The sequence below is a fragment of the Melanostigma gelatinosum genome, assembly GCF_949748355.1.
Source record: "Melanostigma gelatinosum genome assembly, chromosome: 6".
In the NCBI taxonomy this organism is placed as follows: domain Eukaryota; kingdom Metazoa; phylum Chordata; class Actinopteri; order Perciformes; family Zoarcidae; genus Melanostigma; species Melanostigma gelatinosum.
In genome coordinates, this window is record NC_136639.1 from 15,718,637 (window position 1) to 15,737,035 (window position 18,399).

The following is an 18,399-nucleotide window of genomic DNA, read 5'->3' on the forward strand; positions in this document are numbered from 1 at the left end:
GGCAATCGGTGGAGAGGAGAGACTGTAATTCATATGATAGTAAAATGTCCTGGGTGGGTGGTCGTACATAAAACATATTGAAGAGTGAGTATGTATGTATGTGTGTTGCTGGAGTGCAGGATCATTGAACTGCAGAGTCTCTGCAGTGTGAGAGAAGCAGCGGGAATGTGGTGTCCTTGTGTGACCGGCATAGAGCCATCGTCCTCACTTGTTCTGCACTGCTCTATGAATATATATCCACAAACACACATGCACGCAGGCCCACATCAAGCTGCACACGGGAAGAATCCTGCACGCACGCGCCCACACACACTCTTGCATCTTCTAGCTTATTTGCAAACACACTCATTTAAAGATGGATTGTAGTGTGACAGTGGTGACAATCCAGGCTGCTGTTACTGTGACTGGCAGGACATTTAATTAGCCGCTCCTACGAGGGCATCGGGTCCAGCACAGCTCTGAACGGTTTGTGAATTACACAAGCTTTAATGTTTCTGATAGCGTTGCCACTCACTGTCCTGTGCCGCTCCTCGTGGTCGGCCTAATGGCAGGTGTTCTCAGAGAGCTGGAGATGCCGGGGGACTTGTTTGTTCTCCACTCAGTACAATTTTAAACGGCTTTCCTCTAAAAACAACACAGACTCCACAGAAGTAATTCACCGGTAAACAAGGGTGCCTGCACACATCTATGAAGACAGCCTAGTTAATGAGAGCACATTGGAGTTTGTTAAGTTGCATTAAGCAGGAGATGTCACTTGATCAAACCTGCACAATGGTTACGTTTACACTGCAGAACTCCCTCGGCTAAGTGCTCTGCTCCTATGGCAGTCAGATAAGAGACTTAAGTCTGGTGCAGCTAAAGATGGGGGGGGGGGGGGGGGGTGTTGAGAAAAGGAGCGATGGGGTGGGGGCTAGAGGCAACTTCCAATTGTTTTCTTTACAGCTCTACCTCTGATATGAATTCAGAAACACAAGTATACTATTTATCCAAGGTTTTAGAAGATGTTGAATCAGCGGGAGTAAAGCAACATGTGCACTTTTTAACAATCATGTGGTTCACTCCTGTTGGTTCATTTAAATACAGCAATAACAACCAGTAGACTGAATTGACAGCCCACTGCCTTGTGAGGACACACTGGATTATAAATGATGCTTATAATTTGTCCTTTCAGCAACAAAAAAAAAGCTGATCATAACTGTGGAGTTCAGCATGCAACAGTGATGGTTAATGTCAGGATACGGCCCTCGGGAATGAATCTACAGATCATTCTCACAAATATAGCAAAACCACCGTGTATCTGTGTGCGTTTGTGTCTCTCGAGCGACGTTGTCTGAGCTGAGGCTTATGCAATCAGTGGGCCCTCAGATCAGCTGGCAGTGTGTGCCAAGCGTCATGGCAACCTGTCTCTGTGTGTAAGACTCATGTTGGTGAATGGAGCTGTTCATAACAAGAGGATGAGTGCTCGTCTCCCTCACAGTCATCGGCTAAATCACCCCCTAATGTATGTCGCGAGGAAAAGGAGGCTGATGTCATGGCTGGAAAGCTGTCCTTGTCTGTCCTCTGAAGCAGCTGCTCTGCTTTGACTGAACATCGTCTGTCCACATGACCGTCCCGAGACAGAAAGGAAAAAAACCTAGGCCATAAAAACATAATCCTTAAGGAGTCTTGATGCACGGTAATAATATGGACTGGGTGTTAGAGGTTGAGCATGTGCCAATGCAAGCAAAATCACCATCAAGTCATGCGGGGCTGGTTGCATCGAGATGATTGGTATCAAGTGTCGGTGTGTTTTTGGGAACTTGAACTTTTCGGTTTCTCTAGCACCACCATGAGTTCAACATCTGGCGATTTCAATGAGATGTCCCAATAACTTTTGGATAGATTGCCAAGGAATGTGTAACACACATTTATGTTCCCCTCGGGAGGAATTGTAATCATCAGCCAGACTCAAGTTGTGTCACAACCACATGGTCAGTGTCCCAAACCCTTGGTTGCCTCACTATCATTCTTTAAAAAACAACTTACAAGTTCCTCTTCATGTCTTATTTTTCTTCCGGGTGATTATAGTCTCCAAGGTCTATTTTTAGATCCTCCACAATGGCTCTCCGTCTTCCTTTCTCCACACCTTTATGGTATTTATTCACTGTCCGTAAATTGTTCTGTAACAGTTGCTTGGAAATAGATGATATAAGAAAAGTATTTTATTCATCAGGGTGTTTCATTCACAAAGTTGTGGATTTAAATATTTATTCTATTCAGCGCAAATCTGGCGAGTGATGCTCACTGGAAAGCCTGTGAAGTTGAGATAACCTCAGGTCTCCGTGTTTAGTTTAGTGCTCTATGCTCTGACTGGATATCATCAGTGTGTGTGTGTGTGTGTGTGTGTGTGTGTGTGTGTGTGTGTGTGTGTGTGTGAGTGTGTGTGTGTGTGTGTGTCTCGCTCTCTCCTCGTCCTGTCAGCCCATTTGACAAGCCCTCCAACTATTTACAGGCTCAGCCGATTCCTCCCTCACTTCATTAGTCCCGGTCATGAGACTGTTGCTAAAATTAGCCCCCAGTGTAATGTGTAGACCCTCCAACACTGACATGCGTACACACACACATATAGACACAAAGAAAACTGTTCCACAACTTCCACTGCAGTTAATTCTACAACGATATGCCTACTTTCTCTCTCTCTCTCACTCACTCACACAGACACAATGAGCACACGCAGAAACATGAAGTTTGACTTGTTAGGTTGACCGACTGAGAAAAGATAAACTAAAGTTTTTCGTTCATGGAAACATGAAGTCATCGAGATATTCATGGCTTTGGCACTTCATTGCTACTAAAGATGTTAACCCTCTCAATCTCCTCTCCTGCAGGCGTTGTGTGGCTGCACAGTTAGCATTCCCACGCTGGAAAACCGCATCATCTCGCTCCCCTGTCACGACATCATCAAGCCAGGGACGGTGAAGCGATTCAGAGGGGAAGGCCTGCCTTTCCCCAAGAACCCATCACAGCGCGGCGACCTCATTGTGGAGTTTTCTGTTCGTTTTCCCGACAGGATTCCCCCTCAGTCCAGAGAGATTATCCGACAACACCTCCCCCAGTCATAGGAAGACTCACCTTCAACCCCTCCACCAACAAACACTCCAGACTAAATGGCCCAAACCCAGAAAACCAACCCTTGATTCTATAATTTTGACCCTCATTGTAGTTTCCCTTCCCAACTTCCAGTCCCCATGTCTTGAGTTAATGCACGCAGCACTGAACAGACGCTGTTTTTTATAGGAACGTCACAGTGGGAGGATGAAGGAAGAATGCCTAGACGAATGGCAGTTTCAAGATGTGATTATTTGTGTTTGTTTTGGCACAAGCACACACACACACACACACACACACACACACACACTGCAGTGGAGCGGTGCTGAGGATGGGCTCCGCACAATAATGGCTTTTACCAGTCTTTTCTTAACTCTGTTTTTTACGGATTTATCAGTGATTTTATATGCTGTACGACTCTTTGATCCTCATCTTTTTATGATAGGATGAAGCGTGAGATATCTTTTTTTTTTAAAGAAACATTTTTTCCAGGATTTTCTGTTACAGAGGAAGTCTCAAATGGGTTTATTTACTTTTACCTTGAGTCTACCAGCAGCTTCAGTGTGTTCAGTGCAAACCCCGGTTTTAACACAACTCCCCCCACCACCTGCTTTTCTCATGTTTTCAGTGTGATAAAGCATCCGGCTTGAAGTGTGTAGGCCATTTAGTAAGACCCATCTCCGCTAAAATCAATTGTATTCTGATGCGATCAACTCCACAGCGCACATAGAGTCCCACATATATTAACGCATCTCAGCTGCATTTGAAAATCTAGGAATGACAATCACCTACAATAACAGCAGTGTAAGCTTGGACAATACAATCTGCACATGATATGGGTGCTTTCCCTTCTGACCTGAATAGCCTGGCTCGCTATCTGAGGGACATTTAGGTGCCTTAGCCTGGTGAGATACCACATACTATGTGAACACACACACACACACACGCACACACACACAAGTCACACTGTAACAACACGACCAGCCTTGTTAAATGCACAACAGATGATGCCCTATGCCGTGTTAGACATATGGAGTTGGTGATCTTGGAATAATAGTAAGTAAGCAATGTAATGTCAATGACTATTGTGAACTGTATGTGAGCAAGGACATTTTTAGGGAGAGATTTGATACCAAACTAGTACTGACAAATAGTGGCGATGTCTCTGGGAAACCCATCTTTGTTGTGTATATTCTGCTCTCTCTTGTGCCATTTGAAGGCCATGTCTCGGTGCTACTGTGAGCAGTGCTAAAGATAAGACCCCCCCTTGGTGTCTACTTTTTGGTTTTATGGTGATTTTATTGTGATTTGATAACTGCTTCTCAACATGTGTACATTCGACATCTGTTTTTTCAAGTAGAAAACACTGTTTAGGAAACAGGTTTTGTAATATTGCAGCAGCAATTCTCTGTCTCAGCTGCAGGGGGCTCTTCAGCTCTTCCTACTGTAGTTTATAGCTATGATAAGGTGTATGTGTGAGCATGGTTTATGCAGACAGCACTAGTAGGTCGTATACATCACGTGTATGGGAAAATGTTTGAATGCAACTTGTTGATAAATGCACTTTTATGTCTAGAAAGATACTGACTGAACTATGAGATGGCGGGGGAGACTTGAGTGGCTTGTCTGAGTGTGTGAGCCTCCTGCCTCTCGGAGCCTGCGGGGACGCTGGATTGTGGCTGCAAGCAGAATGCACAAGTGCTGCTGTGGCGAGACCGTCACTGCTTATGTGCATTTGACAATATTTATGATCTTTTCAAAATGGCAACAAATAAACCAAGTGTGAACTTAACGTTGTGGTATTTGAGTTTCTCTTTCAAGTAGAATCAGTTAGGTACGGCTTAATGAATAGTTTAAATAATATACAGCTGTAGATACTTTTCAGATTTAACATTTTACATGAGAAACGTGATGTGCTTAGAAAACACTAGCTTAGCATAATTTAGCAGCTCCACCAAGGAGAGATTATCCATTTAGACTTCTAACATGGTATTTAATGCAGGCTCAACCTAGACCAGCTACAACCGTAAAATACTGCTCACACATGGATGCATCCGTATTACATCTTATGTCACATTTAATACGATATCAGTCACAGCGGCCATTTCTCTGTAGAAACTACTTTTAATGTTTTAAGTACATTTAGCTGCAGGATTTGTTACGTGTCAGGGAATATTCCTACATCGTTGTATTGGCACTGTTACTTACTCCACTACTGCTCATTCTCTGTTGGAATAGAAAAGAGTGGATGAGATGTTGAGGAATGAAGATGATGATAAACCTGGATCATGCATACAGGGATATGAATAACAAGGTTTCTCAACATTACATCCTGAAAAACATCAGTAAGACTCACAACTGACATTATGTGCATGCAAATGTAACCCACCTGTGAGGTGAGTGTCCACTGGACCAGTATCTAGATTCGTAAGGAGAGGTAATGAACAATAATAGGACACCACAGTGAGTAAACAGAACACAGAGTTAAGTTTAAAGAAAGATGATTGTAATAACATACATTTAGTAGATCAACTTCAGTAGACCTACTGCCGGCATTCAACCTTTTTCTGTTTGAAATGTCTTTTAAACTGGGTGCACCCTAAATACAATAAAATGCTTCTCCTCCCAAAGGAAAAAAATAATGTTCTGTTCAATTGTTCTCTGAGGCCTCTCCACTCAGTCCTACCACACTGATAGCAGGGCGGGTGAAGCATTTCAAGGGTCCTTAAATCCAGTTGTTCACATGGGTGGCTCGCCATCCCCCTCGTAAGGGAGAAAATCCAATCCAATCCAGTGAGGAGTCCAAAATCCAATCCAGGATTCAGGGGTATCCAAAAAACCTAGCCGAGAAAAGAAGAGAATAAAACGAGGGTCCAGTGTTCTCGGGGTCTTTCAATGTCTGACTGAACTATGACTTACTCAAGTTTTACCGAAGTTTTACCAAATAAAATAAAGGGGGATAAAATAAAAGATCAGAATCAGCTTTATTGGCCATGCTTACGCATACATGGAATTTGTCTCCGGTTTCCACTCCGCTCTCAATGTACAAACACAAATTTACAATAAACAACAAAAAATATAAATAAAGAATAAAGTGTGGTCATAAAGAATAAAGTGTGGTCATTTTCCAATTAACATAATGATCATTGAATGGAGATACTCTTAAATAGTATAGTAACTATTTTCCAATGGGATAAACAAACAAATGAACTGAGCCGATATCAGGTCTTTATCTTTAGAAACCGTCCAGATCATGAATCATTGGCAATATATGTTGGACTTTGTGCTATTTCGAGGATACCGTTTGGACATGTTCCAACAGTTTCAGGTATAGATGAACAACAGAAGGCAGACTTTGACCCGAGCCTGTTGAAGTTCAGACGGACAGCTACCTTCAGCGGATCACTGCTCCATCTACCAGAGTACCAGGTAAGAACTCAAGTCTGGACTGACAAATAAAGAGACTTTAATTCACTCTGTGTTTAATCTCCGTACTGCGTTAGATAATTAATAAATGACACGCTCTGTTCTGTTGCTGGGTCAGGAGGCAGTCAGGGCAGGTGATCTGTGTTATGAGACTCTGATCATGTGAAACAACATGCAGTGGTTGACGATTACTGTGTGTAAGCATGTAGCAGACAATTAGTGAAGCGTGGAAAGGTTCTGATTTGTGCTGCAGTGACACCACGCTGTGACTAATGCCATATCCCTGTATCAGCTATTCCTGGCAATAACGCTGTGTTCCCAGAGGGTTTATGTTTCCACTGAAACACAGGAAGTGACAAAACAAATAACAGAAAGCAGGGCACCGAGCGGTATGTTTTGCTGCTTTGTGGGCTGAATTTGACGGCCCCTGCTGGGTGAAAGGCTATAGAGTGTATCTGCACGCACAACCCCCACTAATGCAGGAGTTAATGAGAGATAATCATTGACACAGTTAGTCACAATGACTGGGCCAATTTCATAGGAGTCTACATGTGAACACCTCTCAGCACTTCTCTGTCTTTCCTCCATCAGGTCCTCAGGGTTGAAACATGAGCGCCTTTGTGACTCTCTCATCAGGGCAGAAGATGCCCATGGTCGGCCTCGGCACATGGAAGAGTGCTCCAGGACAGGTACAACGAGCAAAACCCTTACACAGGCTTTGTTTTTCTGGAAGTTGGAAGTTATTTTAGAAGATAAATAGTGTTTGGATCGTGTCCGTGTCCGTGTGTTCTCAGGTGAAGCAGGCAGTGCTGGAAGCTTTGGACTGCGGGTACAAACACATTGACTGTGCTGCTGCATACAGCAACGAACAAGAGGTGGGAGAGGCTCTGGCTATGAGGGTCGGCCCTGGCAAGGTGAGACACTCTCGTTCAGCCTGAATCAGAAATTCATTCTTGACCTTGGAAACAGCAGTTGACGAAACAAATCTCAAGATCCACTTGCTTGCTCTGGTGCTATCAACCATGTCACACAGTTTGATTCATAGAAAGCGCAAAACAGAGTCAACGTTGTTGCAGATATTCTGTTTCTGGTATAATTGACTGAATGTTAATATCACAGCAAGTGTTGCTGAAATATTTACATGATACACCTGCAATGCTCAGTCTCTGATTCAAGCATATATCTGAAACTACCTTTAACTATCAGGTATGTTTTGAAACGTGAATGTTTTGTATCCCCATCTTCCTCTTCCCTCCAGGCTCTGCATCGAGAGGAGGTGTTCATAACATCCAAACTGTGGAACACCAAACATGACCCGGAGGATGTTGAGGAAGCGTGCAGGACCACTCTGGCCCACCTGGGTCTGTCCTACTTGGACCTGTACCTCATGCACTGGCCCATGGCATTTCAGTGAGCAGCTGCACACAATTCACTGATTTTGTGTCCACATGGATAAACGTTGTGTGGATCAAAGTCAAACGACATTTACGCCATTACTCTTTGTGTATGTCGGATGTCTTAGGCGTGGGAAGGAGCTGATGCCTCGACGAGAAGATGGTAGTATTTGTTACTCTGACACACACTACAGGGATACTTGGGCAGCCTTGGAGAGCCTAGTGGACAAAGGTCTGGTCAAAGCTATAGGACTGTCCAACTTCAACGCCAGGCAGACTGATGACATCATCAACATGGCCAGACACAAACCTGTGGTGAACCAGGTACGATGTGGCTTTCTTCACAGGCCATCATGAATACATTCGATAATGTTTTACTGACAATAGAGAAAGTGTAATGAAGAAAAAGGCTGAAAAAGTGTTAACTGTCTCATTGTGCCGCAGGTGGAATGCCATCCTTATTTGTCTCAAGCAGAGCTCCTGTCTCACTGTCGGTCAGTGTAACTGCAGTTAAACACATTATCAAATATCGTCCTGTTGTGTTATTAAGAGAGCATAAACCTCTGCCACAGGTCAGTCGCAGTTTGTGTGACCGCCTACAGTCCTCTGGGCAGCGGGGACAGACCCTGGGCCTCTCCTGATGAACCAAGTGTGCTGCAGGATCCTGGACTGGCTGCTGTCGCAAAGAGATATCAGAAAACACCTGCCCAGCTCATCCTCAGGTAAGACTCAAAGACTCAACTTTAAAGCAACTTGTAAACTGAGACGTACAATCAGATCACACCCTGACCTTTTTGGCGTCCTGTTAGGTGGAATGTTCAGAGGGGGGTTGTGTGTATCCCTAAAAGTGTGACGCCCTCCAGGATCCAGCAGAACTTGCAGGTGTTTGACTTCTCGCTGTCAGAAGACGACATGAAGCTTATTGAAACCTTCAACCACAACGAGCGCTTCATCGTTCCAACTGTCGAGGTGAGTCACTGATCTCATGACACCTCACAACATTTTACCAGGACGTCCCAGGCAGAGCGCTTACAGACTGATGACATGTTTATGTACGTACCACAGCAGTCTGTCCAAAAACTCTCAACTCACAAATGACACGGCATGGCTGACACATCAGCCTGATTTAGAGCTCCATGAGTCTCTGATTAGCACAGTGGATACTCTTTCTTCGAAAGCTGCATAGGATTCTGGGTCTAGTCCAGACTGTTTATGTCGTCAACAAATCCTCATTTATAGCTACAAAGCAAGAACAACTCATTGTCTTTTCTTTTCACAGAGTGATGGCAAGAGAGTGTGGAGAGATGCAGAGCACCCACATTTTCCCTTCAATGATCCTTACTGAGTTTACAATCAAGGAAGGCAGTGCTGTTTTTATGAAGATAATTGTAACACTCTGAAGAAAACAAATATCTAAACTGAATTAAAATATGCTCAAAATGAATTTTCCTTTGTGTTGAATTGATTTAATAACATTGGAGACTAAATTTGTAGAAGAGCTTAAAATAAGTTGTCAGACAAGATACTAGTCAGCAACAGAACTGCCGCTCTGCTCAAATAGCTTTGATCACCTGCCTATTTCACAGTGAAGGGAAAAGCATCAGGCACTGCTGTCAGAGGTTAAACGTTTCACTTCTGATTAATGAATGTAAATCATGACCGTCTCATCGTAGTATTAAGTGTATAAAACTATTAAATAAATATCTTTGAATCAGACAGACTGCACATGAACTCTGTATCAAAAAGAAGTTTCAAACAGACACTGATGACACTTCCATTTTGTGAGATTTTATTTTCAACAACATAACCTTGACAAATTTGTAATACATTATATGCTACCGTTTATTTAAAAAAAAAAAAAGGAGGAAGTCATAAGCAATACGTTTTTTTATATTTCTTATAGTCTAGCATAGAACCCCATCACTAAAGCCATTCATGTTGGTTGTGATATACTGAGAATGAGGCCACTCAAAACATCCCCCCCACCCCCCTAATCTGCATCAGTCACTCACCTTCTATTTCAAACATCCTCCCCTTATCCCCACCCACATCAAAGCCAGGGCAAACCAAGCGGCTACACGCTTTCTCCAAGGGAAGTCATACAAAAAAAAGGAACACATGAAAGAAGCACAAAGTCCTAAAAATGTGGAATCTGGTGAGAATTTGTACAGGTGTGATCCCGGTACTGACCACAGTGGGGCAGTGTACATTTATCCGTAAAGGTCATCGTCGTTGTCTTCATTGAACACCGGACCGCTGCCGGTTCCTCCTGAACCGTGGGTCGGACCGCTGCCGCCTGGAGCAGTGGAGGGAAACCTGGAGGAGAAAGAAGAGTCCATTACTCAATGATATGGAAACTAGTGTTTCTGGCAATTTAAACGTTACGCAATAACTACCTTTTGTAGTCAGTGAGTCTAAGAAAACGCCATGACTAGTAGGATGAAGCTATTTACAAACATGCAGATAATTTCTAATGCAACAAGAGACAGAAGACATAAATACACAGCTGCCGACAACAACAGTCACGCCAATACAAGATGTGAGGAAACGTACCTGAAGCTGCCAAAGCCTCGGCTCTGCTGCAGTGTCTGAGCAAACATCTCATATTTGCGGATGTCGTTGTCGCTGACGGAGCGACGAGCAAATCGCATTGCCTCCTCAAAGTGGTCTTTCCTGATCTCTGGCACAGGATCCTCCTCTTCCACCTCCTTTGAAAATAATAACAGAGGAGAGTGTTATTAGATTGCATCAGAGTGTAGACGCTCATCCAGGCGACAGAACAAGCCCACTGACCATAGCGGACGGGTTGGTCTGCCTCTCCCTCTCTCTGCGGATCTCGTTCTCGATGCACTCTCTGATGGCCAGCTTACACGCCCGCTGGCAGATCTCCGTAAGATCTGCTCCAGAGAAGCCATTGGTCATCTTGGCCAAGAAGTCCAAATCCACATCCTACCAAAAACAGAGCAGAAGTTTAGAAATATACCACACATATTTGGATTATCTTCAGACACAATGCCCATAAAGTTTATTAAATCTGAATATTTTTTCTTCATCAACAAACTTGATATTTATTTTAACATAAACGGAGAGTATTCTAAAAAAAACACTTTATCTAAGAAGCAACATGATTTGACAGAAATAAAAATCTAAATTCTAATTACAGAAAGAAGCACACAAGAAACTGCAACTATAAGTGGCAGCGCTGTCACCTTGCTGATAGGGCTCTTGCGGAGGTTGGCCTTCAGGATGCTCATCCTGCTCTTCTCGTCGGGCAGGGGAATGTAGATCAGCTGATCCAGACGGCCGGGTCTCAGGATGGCCGGGTCGATGATGTCTGGTCTGTTCGTGGCTCCGATGATGAAGACATTCTTCTTGCTGGACATTCCGTCCATCTCAGTCAGGATCTGGTTGATGACGCGGTCGGCTGCTCCGCCACCGTCGCCCACGTTGCCACCGCGGGCCTTGGCTATGGAGTCCAGCTCATCAAAGAAGAGCACGCATGGGGCTGCTTGACGAGCCTGGAAACATCACACAAGACGGTTTGAATTTTAGACGTGAATTGTGTGGATTGAAATTAGCTGCAAACATTAAAAGGATGCGGTTGTTGTACGACAGACACCTCAGCAACACGCTCACCTTGTCAAAGATCTCTCTGACGTTGGCCTCAGACTCTCCAAACCACATGGTGAGCAGCTCCGGTCCTTTGATGGAGATGAAATTGGCCTGGCACTCGTTGGCGATGGCTTTGGCCAGCAGAGTCTTACCACAACCAGGGGGACCGTAGAACAGCACACCCTTGGATGGGGTCATGCCAAACTTGAGGAACTTGTCTGGGTGCTCCACTGGGTACTGAATTTAAGGAGAGGAAGAAGAACACGGTAAGAGAAAACATAATTTAACAGTTTGTGACGCATCCATCTTACTTCTGGAATAGGTTCATACCTGCACCAACTCCTGCAGCTCCCTCTTGACGTCATCCAGACCTCCGATGTCCTCCCAGGTGATGTTGGGAACCTCAACAACCGTCTCCCTCAGGGCAGATGGATTGCTCTGGCTCAGGGCCCACTGGAAGACAGTGTGGAGCATGATAGTAAGGGCTCAGAAGGCCAATTGAAAACGTATTACTTGCGCCACACACACATCAACGACCGTATCACAGCTCTTACCTTGAAGTCATCCATAGTGACAGCAAGAGAGTTCATGACTTCAGCATCAATGGTCTCATCCTCAAGGTCAATCAGGTCCATCTTCTTCCTGATGGCCTGCAGGGCCGCCTCAGAGCAGAGAGCAGCCAGATCTGCTCCCACGTGTCCGTGGGTCTCATTGGCCACCTACATACAAGACAGAGCACAATGTTACAATCCTGTCCAGTATCCTATAAGACACACCTTCATTAAGTGCAACCATGAACACCGCTACTGCCATTCAAAATGAAATACATTCTGTGAGAATTAGACACATGAAGCAGTGTGTGGTGTCCACTAGAGGAAAACAATAAAGTGACCAGACCTGTTCCAAGTCAACATCATCAGACAGTTTCATGTTCTTGGTGTGAATCTGGAGTATTTCCAATCTGCCGGTGGCGTCAGGGATGCCAATGTCCACTTCCCTGTCAAAACGGCCTGCAGGTTCAAACACACGCTTATTAGTTCAGACTGAGAGCAATAAGGCAGTCGGCTGGAATTATTATTATTACTCATCGTCTCCTCTCTAATGACGTTGCAGCAGAAGTAACATCTCAAGTTGTTCACAAGTTGTAAAAGCAACCAAATTAAAAGTACATCTATTCAAAGTGTCAGCATTTGAATGGGCAAGATTCAATCGTAACTGTTTGCCGAGGCTGTCAAGAGATGTCCCATTATACGCCTTTAAAACTGAGAAACTGACCCACTATTGAACTGCAGAGCCAACAAAATAAACAGCAGTCAGCTGTTTTAATCAGTGATATGGAGACATGCTGGAGTGAACCAGGCACACAGAGCAGCGCCGAGTGGTGTAAAATAAAATACTAAGAAGGAACTTTGGGTCTATTGTAGGGACATTTCTCAGGTGCACACCTCCACTTAAGTGAAGCAGTTTGTTAAAAATTACATTAGAAATATGCTGGAGATGAAGAGGATTCTGCTACATTGATCACACAGTCGCTGTGAATATAATTTTATACATATACACACACACAAACAATATAGCTCTTTAGACAAAATATTATAGGCAACCAGGCTACAACTCTATGCAACGCTATTCTGCTATTTTAACATATCTACACTGCTTTATTGATCTTACATACAGGCGTGCTGTTGGCCATAGCACTTTGAAATAGTGGCAAAAAACAAACAAACCGACTGATAGTGTTCAATCCAATATTTAAAAGGGACTGATATCTGTTGAAAACACGTGATGAGACATCCCTGATAATGAGGTTAACATTACACCACAGATGAGGGTCTGAGGACAGACAGAACTACTTATTCTCCCTCACTGTGCATAGACCTGCATCGGACGCTTCTTCTATTACTCAACCAACGTATGCAGTAACTGAACACATGCTTAAAACAAATAATTTACCAAATCTCCTGAGAGCCGGGTCAATGCTGTTGGGTCTGTTGGTGGCAGCCATGACGATAACATGAGCTCTTTGTTTCAGTCCGTCCATCAGAGTCAGCAGCTGGGAAACAATGCGCCTCTCCACTTCTCCATGAGTCTAAAAAAAAAAACATACAGTGTTGCTCGACAATTCACATTTTAAAACCTTATCTAGACATTAGTGTCTTAACAAGTGATCAGGATGAGAGTGACATCACAAAGACATAACGAATAATAAAACATAAAAAGACTTCCATGGTCTGGAGAATGATAGCCATCTTCATTTATTAAAAAAAAAAAAACTAAAAAAAACTAAAAAACTCTTAAATCATGAAGAGACACAGTACTCTTCTGTTATTCAGATATCCATTTTGTCGTCTTTGTTCCCGCTCACCTTCTCTCTCTTCGGAGCGATTGCATCAAGCTCATCAATAAAGATGATGGCCGGAGCATTCTTCTCTGCTTCCTCGAAGGCCTTTCTCAGGTTACTCTCGCTCTCTCCGGCCAGCTTACTCATGATCTCAGGACCTAAAGCAGAAAGACAAACATTTTCATTTCAGAGGAAACCATGACCTCGCATACCATCTTCAAATAATATGCACAGTATGAATCCCAAGATAAAAACACTACAAACTAAACACTCCAGTAATAAATGAACACACTTTAGCTAGTCCAAGACACATGCATACAGTGCATGCATGGAAAACTGAGTATTGACTAAACTGTATAATTTTCCTAACTGAACTTGTATTTTAGGAGAGGACACTCCTTGCAGCTAGCTGATAAGGTCTTCTTTTGTAAAGCTCAGCTGTTTTCAGATTGTTCTGAGGAGACTGGAGTAATGATTTCAAATAATGCAAAATTTGAGTTTTGTTGCTTATAGGATAGCCAAGCAACCACTGAAAAACACTTTTTTGCTTTGTTGGGATAAGTATTTATCAGAATCTAAACCAACAGTAACTACAAAAGAGTCTGTCAGGGACAAATCCAGTATTATCATGAAAGGGCCGGACTAGGAATAAGTCTCTATGGCGATAAATAGGCAAGTGTTCTGACCATTAATCAGGAAGAAGAACGCTCCGGTTTCATTGGCTACGGCTCTGGCAATCAAAGTCTTTCCGGTTCCAGGGGGTCCATATAGAAGGATTCCACGTGGGGGCTGAAAAGAGGAGAAAATTGAATACCGTAATTACAACACCACTACACAAACAGAGTAAGTCATACAAAACCAAACACCGCAAACAACATACATGTTGTGTGGTAGTGTGTTGACTTCTCGTGATTTAACACTTGATACATACATACATACATACATACATGTATATGTGCATATATATTATCTCAGACATACTGTACTAAACATGGTGCAACAGCAGCATTAGTGTAGAAGACTCCTAACGTGACTCAATAACGTCAGTTACACAGCATTATCTGGCTAAAGCTAGTCAATATTTGCCAGTTATTCCTGTTTAAATATGATTGTAGTACATGGTGTGTATACAAAAGAAATTAGGGATAGAGGCATATCTTAGATTTTTCTGTTTGAGGTTACACAGGCTCACTGTAACTGTTACAATTTGCTTGTTGCCTTACCTTGACTCCTATGGCCTTAAAAAGCGCAGGGTGTCTAAGAGGCAGCTCCACCATCTCTTTGATCTGAGCTAACTGCTTCCTCACCCCTCCGATGTCATCATAGCCCACCTCGTTCAGGGACTCTTCCTCATCCTGCGTGTTCAAACACAAGATGTTCAAATTTCAATGGCATTTATTTTTTGGTAAACTTCAACCCATGCCGTGTGTACATGATACCCACCTCTCTCCTGATTGGCTCTCCCTCACAGTGGATGACTGTATCAGGAGCAACGATGCAGTAGGGAGAGGGGTCGGTCTCTACCACCTTGAACTCCACAGCACGCATGCCTCCTCTGACCAAGAAAATATCACCTTCACAGGGGAAAAGAAAACTGTTAGTTCTCCCACTCTTAAGAGAGATACATATGATGCATTGAAACATTTGATCAGCCAGGGAAAATTTGTTCCGACAATGACATTTTTTTACTCACCTTTGCGGATTGGCCTGTAAGCCTCCAGGAAGTATGGCTTAAGGTAGACCTCAAACAAGTTGCCAGTAATTCCTTCTACTGTGTCATCTATTGGGAGGACATGGATCCTCTTTCCATACTTCACATCAGGACATGGCTGAATGCTGAATGAGATACAAGGCTTTAGACCACTTCGCTTTTCTAAAAGGGTTGTGGAAAGAATTTAATACAAGTGTATGATTTGCCCCACCTGATAACATCACCCAGTCGGACCCTCAGATTGTTGCGGACCACCCTGTTCATGCGAACCTTCTCATCGGAACAGGTGTCATCGGACAGCACGATGCACACAGTCTCCCGCCTCTTCTTTCCCTTCATCAGCACGGTGTCTCCACGGAAGAGCTGGAGCTCATCCATCTTGGCCTTAAAGAGGCATTAAACAATGTTTTTTTTATGTGCATCTCAATGTTATTACATTTAAAATATCAAGATGACAGATAGGAACTCAATTTATCACTACAATTCATAGGGTTTAGAATTTGTAGATATATTAGCCATTCATAAAGCCTTCTGAATGTCTACCTGAGAGAGAGAGACCACACTGTTGTCTTCATTGATGGATTCATCGACAATCAGTCTGTTGGGTCTGGTCTTTTGTTTCAGAATTGCAGTGGCGAGATCATCATTTTTTGAACTATATAGAAAAACAGATTAAAAAAAGTTTTAGATAAAACAAAATAACTCTTATTGTGCAACTTCAAGTTGTCATGCAGGTCCTACAATAACCTAACTCAAGTTAGTAAATAATTGTGTATTAGAAAATGTGGACAGAAAACTATTAACATCACGATACCACAGCAAATAAATGATAGATTTCATAACTTCATTAAAAATGCCTACAGTAAACCAGGCACCTGAGGTGCTCTGGGTTAGTTTTCTGGTACATCTGTGGGGAATTGGAAATGCATTCTGGTTTAACTTCCCTTGCAGGACAGCTGTCTGTGTTGAGGGATCAGTGTCTGAACTCCTAAACCATATGAGCTCTAAATGTATCATTACTGGTATCATGTTGAACCCAATATCAAACAGTGTCTGCGGAGAGATCATGTACACTTGGCATGAGTACAGTTTGTGTATTAAATTGGTAGTTGTGAATTGTCTCTACTTTTTTAGCTATAGAGCACACCTAGGAGTAAGAACTGCATTAAATTATAAACGACATGAGGTATTACTCAATTCTATAAACTCAATAATCTAGTGTGTGTATATGTCAACATTATTATGAATAACAGTAACTAAGAATAAGTAAAGATCGTTCACACAACTCGCCAATAGCCATGAATAATAGTTACCTATGAATAATACGTACAGTCGTGAGGTACATTCAAAATAAAGTAAAAACATAACGGGTAGTCAACGTTAAGTTTGAAATGGCCAAATGTTTCCAGAAGATTCTAGGACCAGTTTTGTGGTTTCTTTCATGTTGTTAGCGTGCTAATGCTAGCCGCAAAGCTAACTGACTGGCGAGCAAGCGAGCCCAGATGACACAGCAAAAGAAATGGAAAAAAAACTTTGTTAGCTAACGTTAGCTCAGTCCCTTTACAGACAGACTAGCGTCACCAATCAATCGTGACTTGAGATACAATAGCTCCAGTCACATGAGCTACATGGATGATGAAATGTTTTATTTCACGACCCTTAAGCTGACGTCAAAATAGAGCCCAAGTAAATGTCATTTAGACTGAACAGCCGAACCCTGTTAGCCTGCTAGCTCTGGTGTAGAGTAGCTACAGACAGCGCACCATGATATGGATGACGTTAGCGTTATTTCGTGTAACAGTTGGCCTATTACCAAAATTTGTTATATTTACTAATTCGATTTCTATCGTTATTTGTTCCATTTACAATTTGAAACCAGCTCTGAAGACGGGCTATTAGCCAGCGGATAGGCCGACTTGTCGGTGTGATGGCTTTGGCCTTGACAGCGTTGCTAAGCTAACGTTAGCATTCAAACACGACAGCGATGACTGCGCTTTGTCAAGTCGCTGTGCCACAGCCGGCTAATTTAATACGGTTAGCTGACCAACAACAACCGTGTGGATGGTAACTGTCAACAGTTCGTCGGGATAACGAACTACTGTCAGTGGATTTGCATTGTTAGGTTATACAACCTACGGACAGAAGTGCGGAGGCTGAAGTAACTGACCCCATTAGCTCTCCTGCTAGCAAACTAGGTAACCGAAAGTATTAGCAATCGAGCTAACTTTTATAAACTAACGTATTCTGAGCTGCCGCTAGCCATTTAAAAGGCATTTACTGGTGGCCATTGTTCAGAAATCCGCATTTTAATAGGAAGGAAATATGTTTTTACTTACTCCCCTCCCGAAGCCATGGTCGTCCACCTGGATTACAAGTAATAAATAAAGAAATTCTAGCTAAATGTTTAAGAGGCTTAGCCGGTTGTCGTTACTGAACGTTCCCTGTGATTTCACACGAAAGAGCAGCAGTTTCCGTGCCCTTCTTTACAATTATACCATGAGCTGAAAGCATCCGGCCTTCTGATTGGCTGAAGGCTGGCCATCAGTTTCGGCAACCAATGAAAGAATCTCGAGTCTCACGTCATCGAGAATATTTTGCCAATTCGGCCAGTTATAAAGTAGTGGGCGGTTTCTATTTTCAACAACGTCTCTCTTATTGGTAATTTAAGCCTGTCACCAAATTTATGTCATCCAATACATTTGCACCGCGTTGTTGTTAAAGCGTCGTATAAACATGAAATTAGTCGTTTACTCTTGATCGTAACAGTATATGTGTGTAAAAACAGTGCACATTAATTAGTGCGTTGTATTAGTCGGAACATTCCATAC

The 18,399-nt window shown here is 43.0% G+C and overlaps 3 protein-coding genes across 4 annotated transcripts in view; 2 read left to right on the top strand and 1 right to left on the bottom strand.

The window, feature by feature from the left end:
• Positions 1-4,848, top strand: part of dnajb5 (DnaJ heat shock protein family (Hsp40) member B5) — a gene marked incomplete at its 5' end in the record, with an annotated part of 6,668 nt that extends 1,820 nt beyond the window's left edge. The window contains one exon of one of the 2 annotated variants that reach the window (XM_079269608.1): positions 2,868-4,848. In XM_079269608.1, coding sequence (XP_079125734.1) covers positions 2,868-3,101 — 234 coding nt within the window. In that variant the 3' untranslated portion in view covers positions 3,102-4,848. The remainder of the gene's footprint in view (positions 1-2,867) is intronic. The other variant, XM_079269609.1, reaches the window with a different exon arrangement.
• A 2,273-nt stretch (positions 4,849-7,121) lies between these two features.
• Positions 7,122-9,252, top strand: akr1a1a (aldo-keto reductase family 1, member A1a (aldehyde reductase); the record flags this gene model as incomplete). The annotated part of the gene is made up of 8 exons (XM_079270478.1): positions 7,122-7,202; positions 7,308-7,427; positions 7,772-7,923; positions 8,036-8,231; positions 8,352-8,401; positions 8,480-8,629; positions 8,717-8,876; positions 9,187-9,252. The coding sequence occupies 8 exons, from the start codon at positions 7,122-7,124 to the stop codon at positions 9,250-9,252; spliced, it is 975 nt and encodes a 324-aa protein (XP_079126604.1).
• Positions 9,253-9,673: 421 nt separating this feature from the next.
• vcp (valosin containing protein) lies at positions 9,674-18,045 on the bottom strand. Its single transcript, XM_079269850.1, has 17 exons — positions 17,908-18,045; positions 16,115-16,226; positions 15,783-15,955; positions 15,554-15,696; positions 15,304-15,434; positions 15,084-15,215; positions 14,547-14,649; positions 13,885-14,018; positions 13,473-13,608; positions 12,417-12,529; positions 12,074-12,238; positions 11,850-11,972; positions 11,544-11,756; positions 11,117-11,425; positions 10,701-10,856; positions 10,461-10,615; positions 9,674-10,223 (listed from the first exon to the last, which is right to left on the bottom strand). The coding sequence occupies exons 1-17, from the start codon at positions 17,922-17,924 to the stop codon at positions 10,118-10,120; spliced, it is 2,421 nt and encodes an 806-aa protein (XP_079125976.1). The 5' UTR covers positions 17,925-18,045; the 3' UTR covers positions 9,674-10,117.
• Positions 18,046-18,399: the final 354 nt, after the last annotated feature.

Bases quoted from the DNA above. Each gene is read 5' to 3' on its own strand.
- vcp (XM_079269850.1), bottom strand. The intron at 14,650-15,083 runs GTAAGGCAACAA...TCCTCTTTTCAG, and splicing joins TTAAGGCCATAGGAGTCAAG to CCCCCACGTGGAATCCTTCT. The intron at 10,224-10,460 runs GTACGTTTCCTC...TTTCTCCTCCAG, and splicing joins CGAGGCTTTGGCAGCTTCAG to GTTTCCCTCCACTGCTCCAG.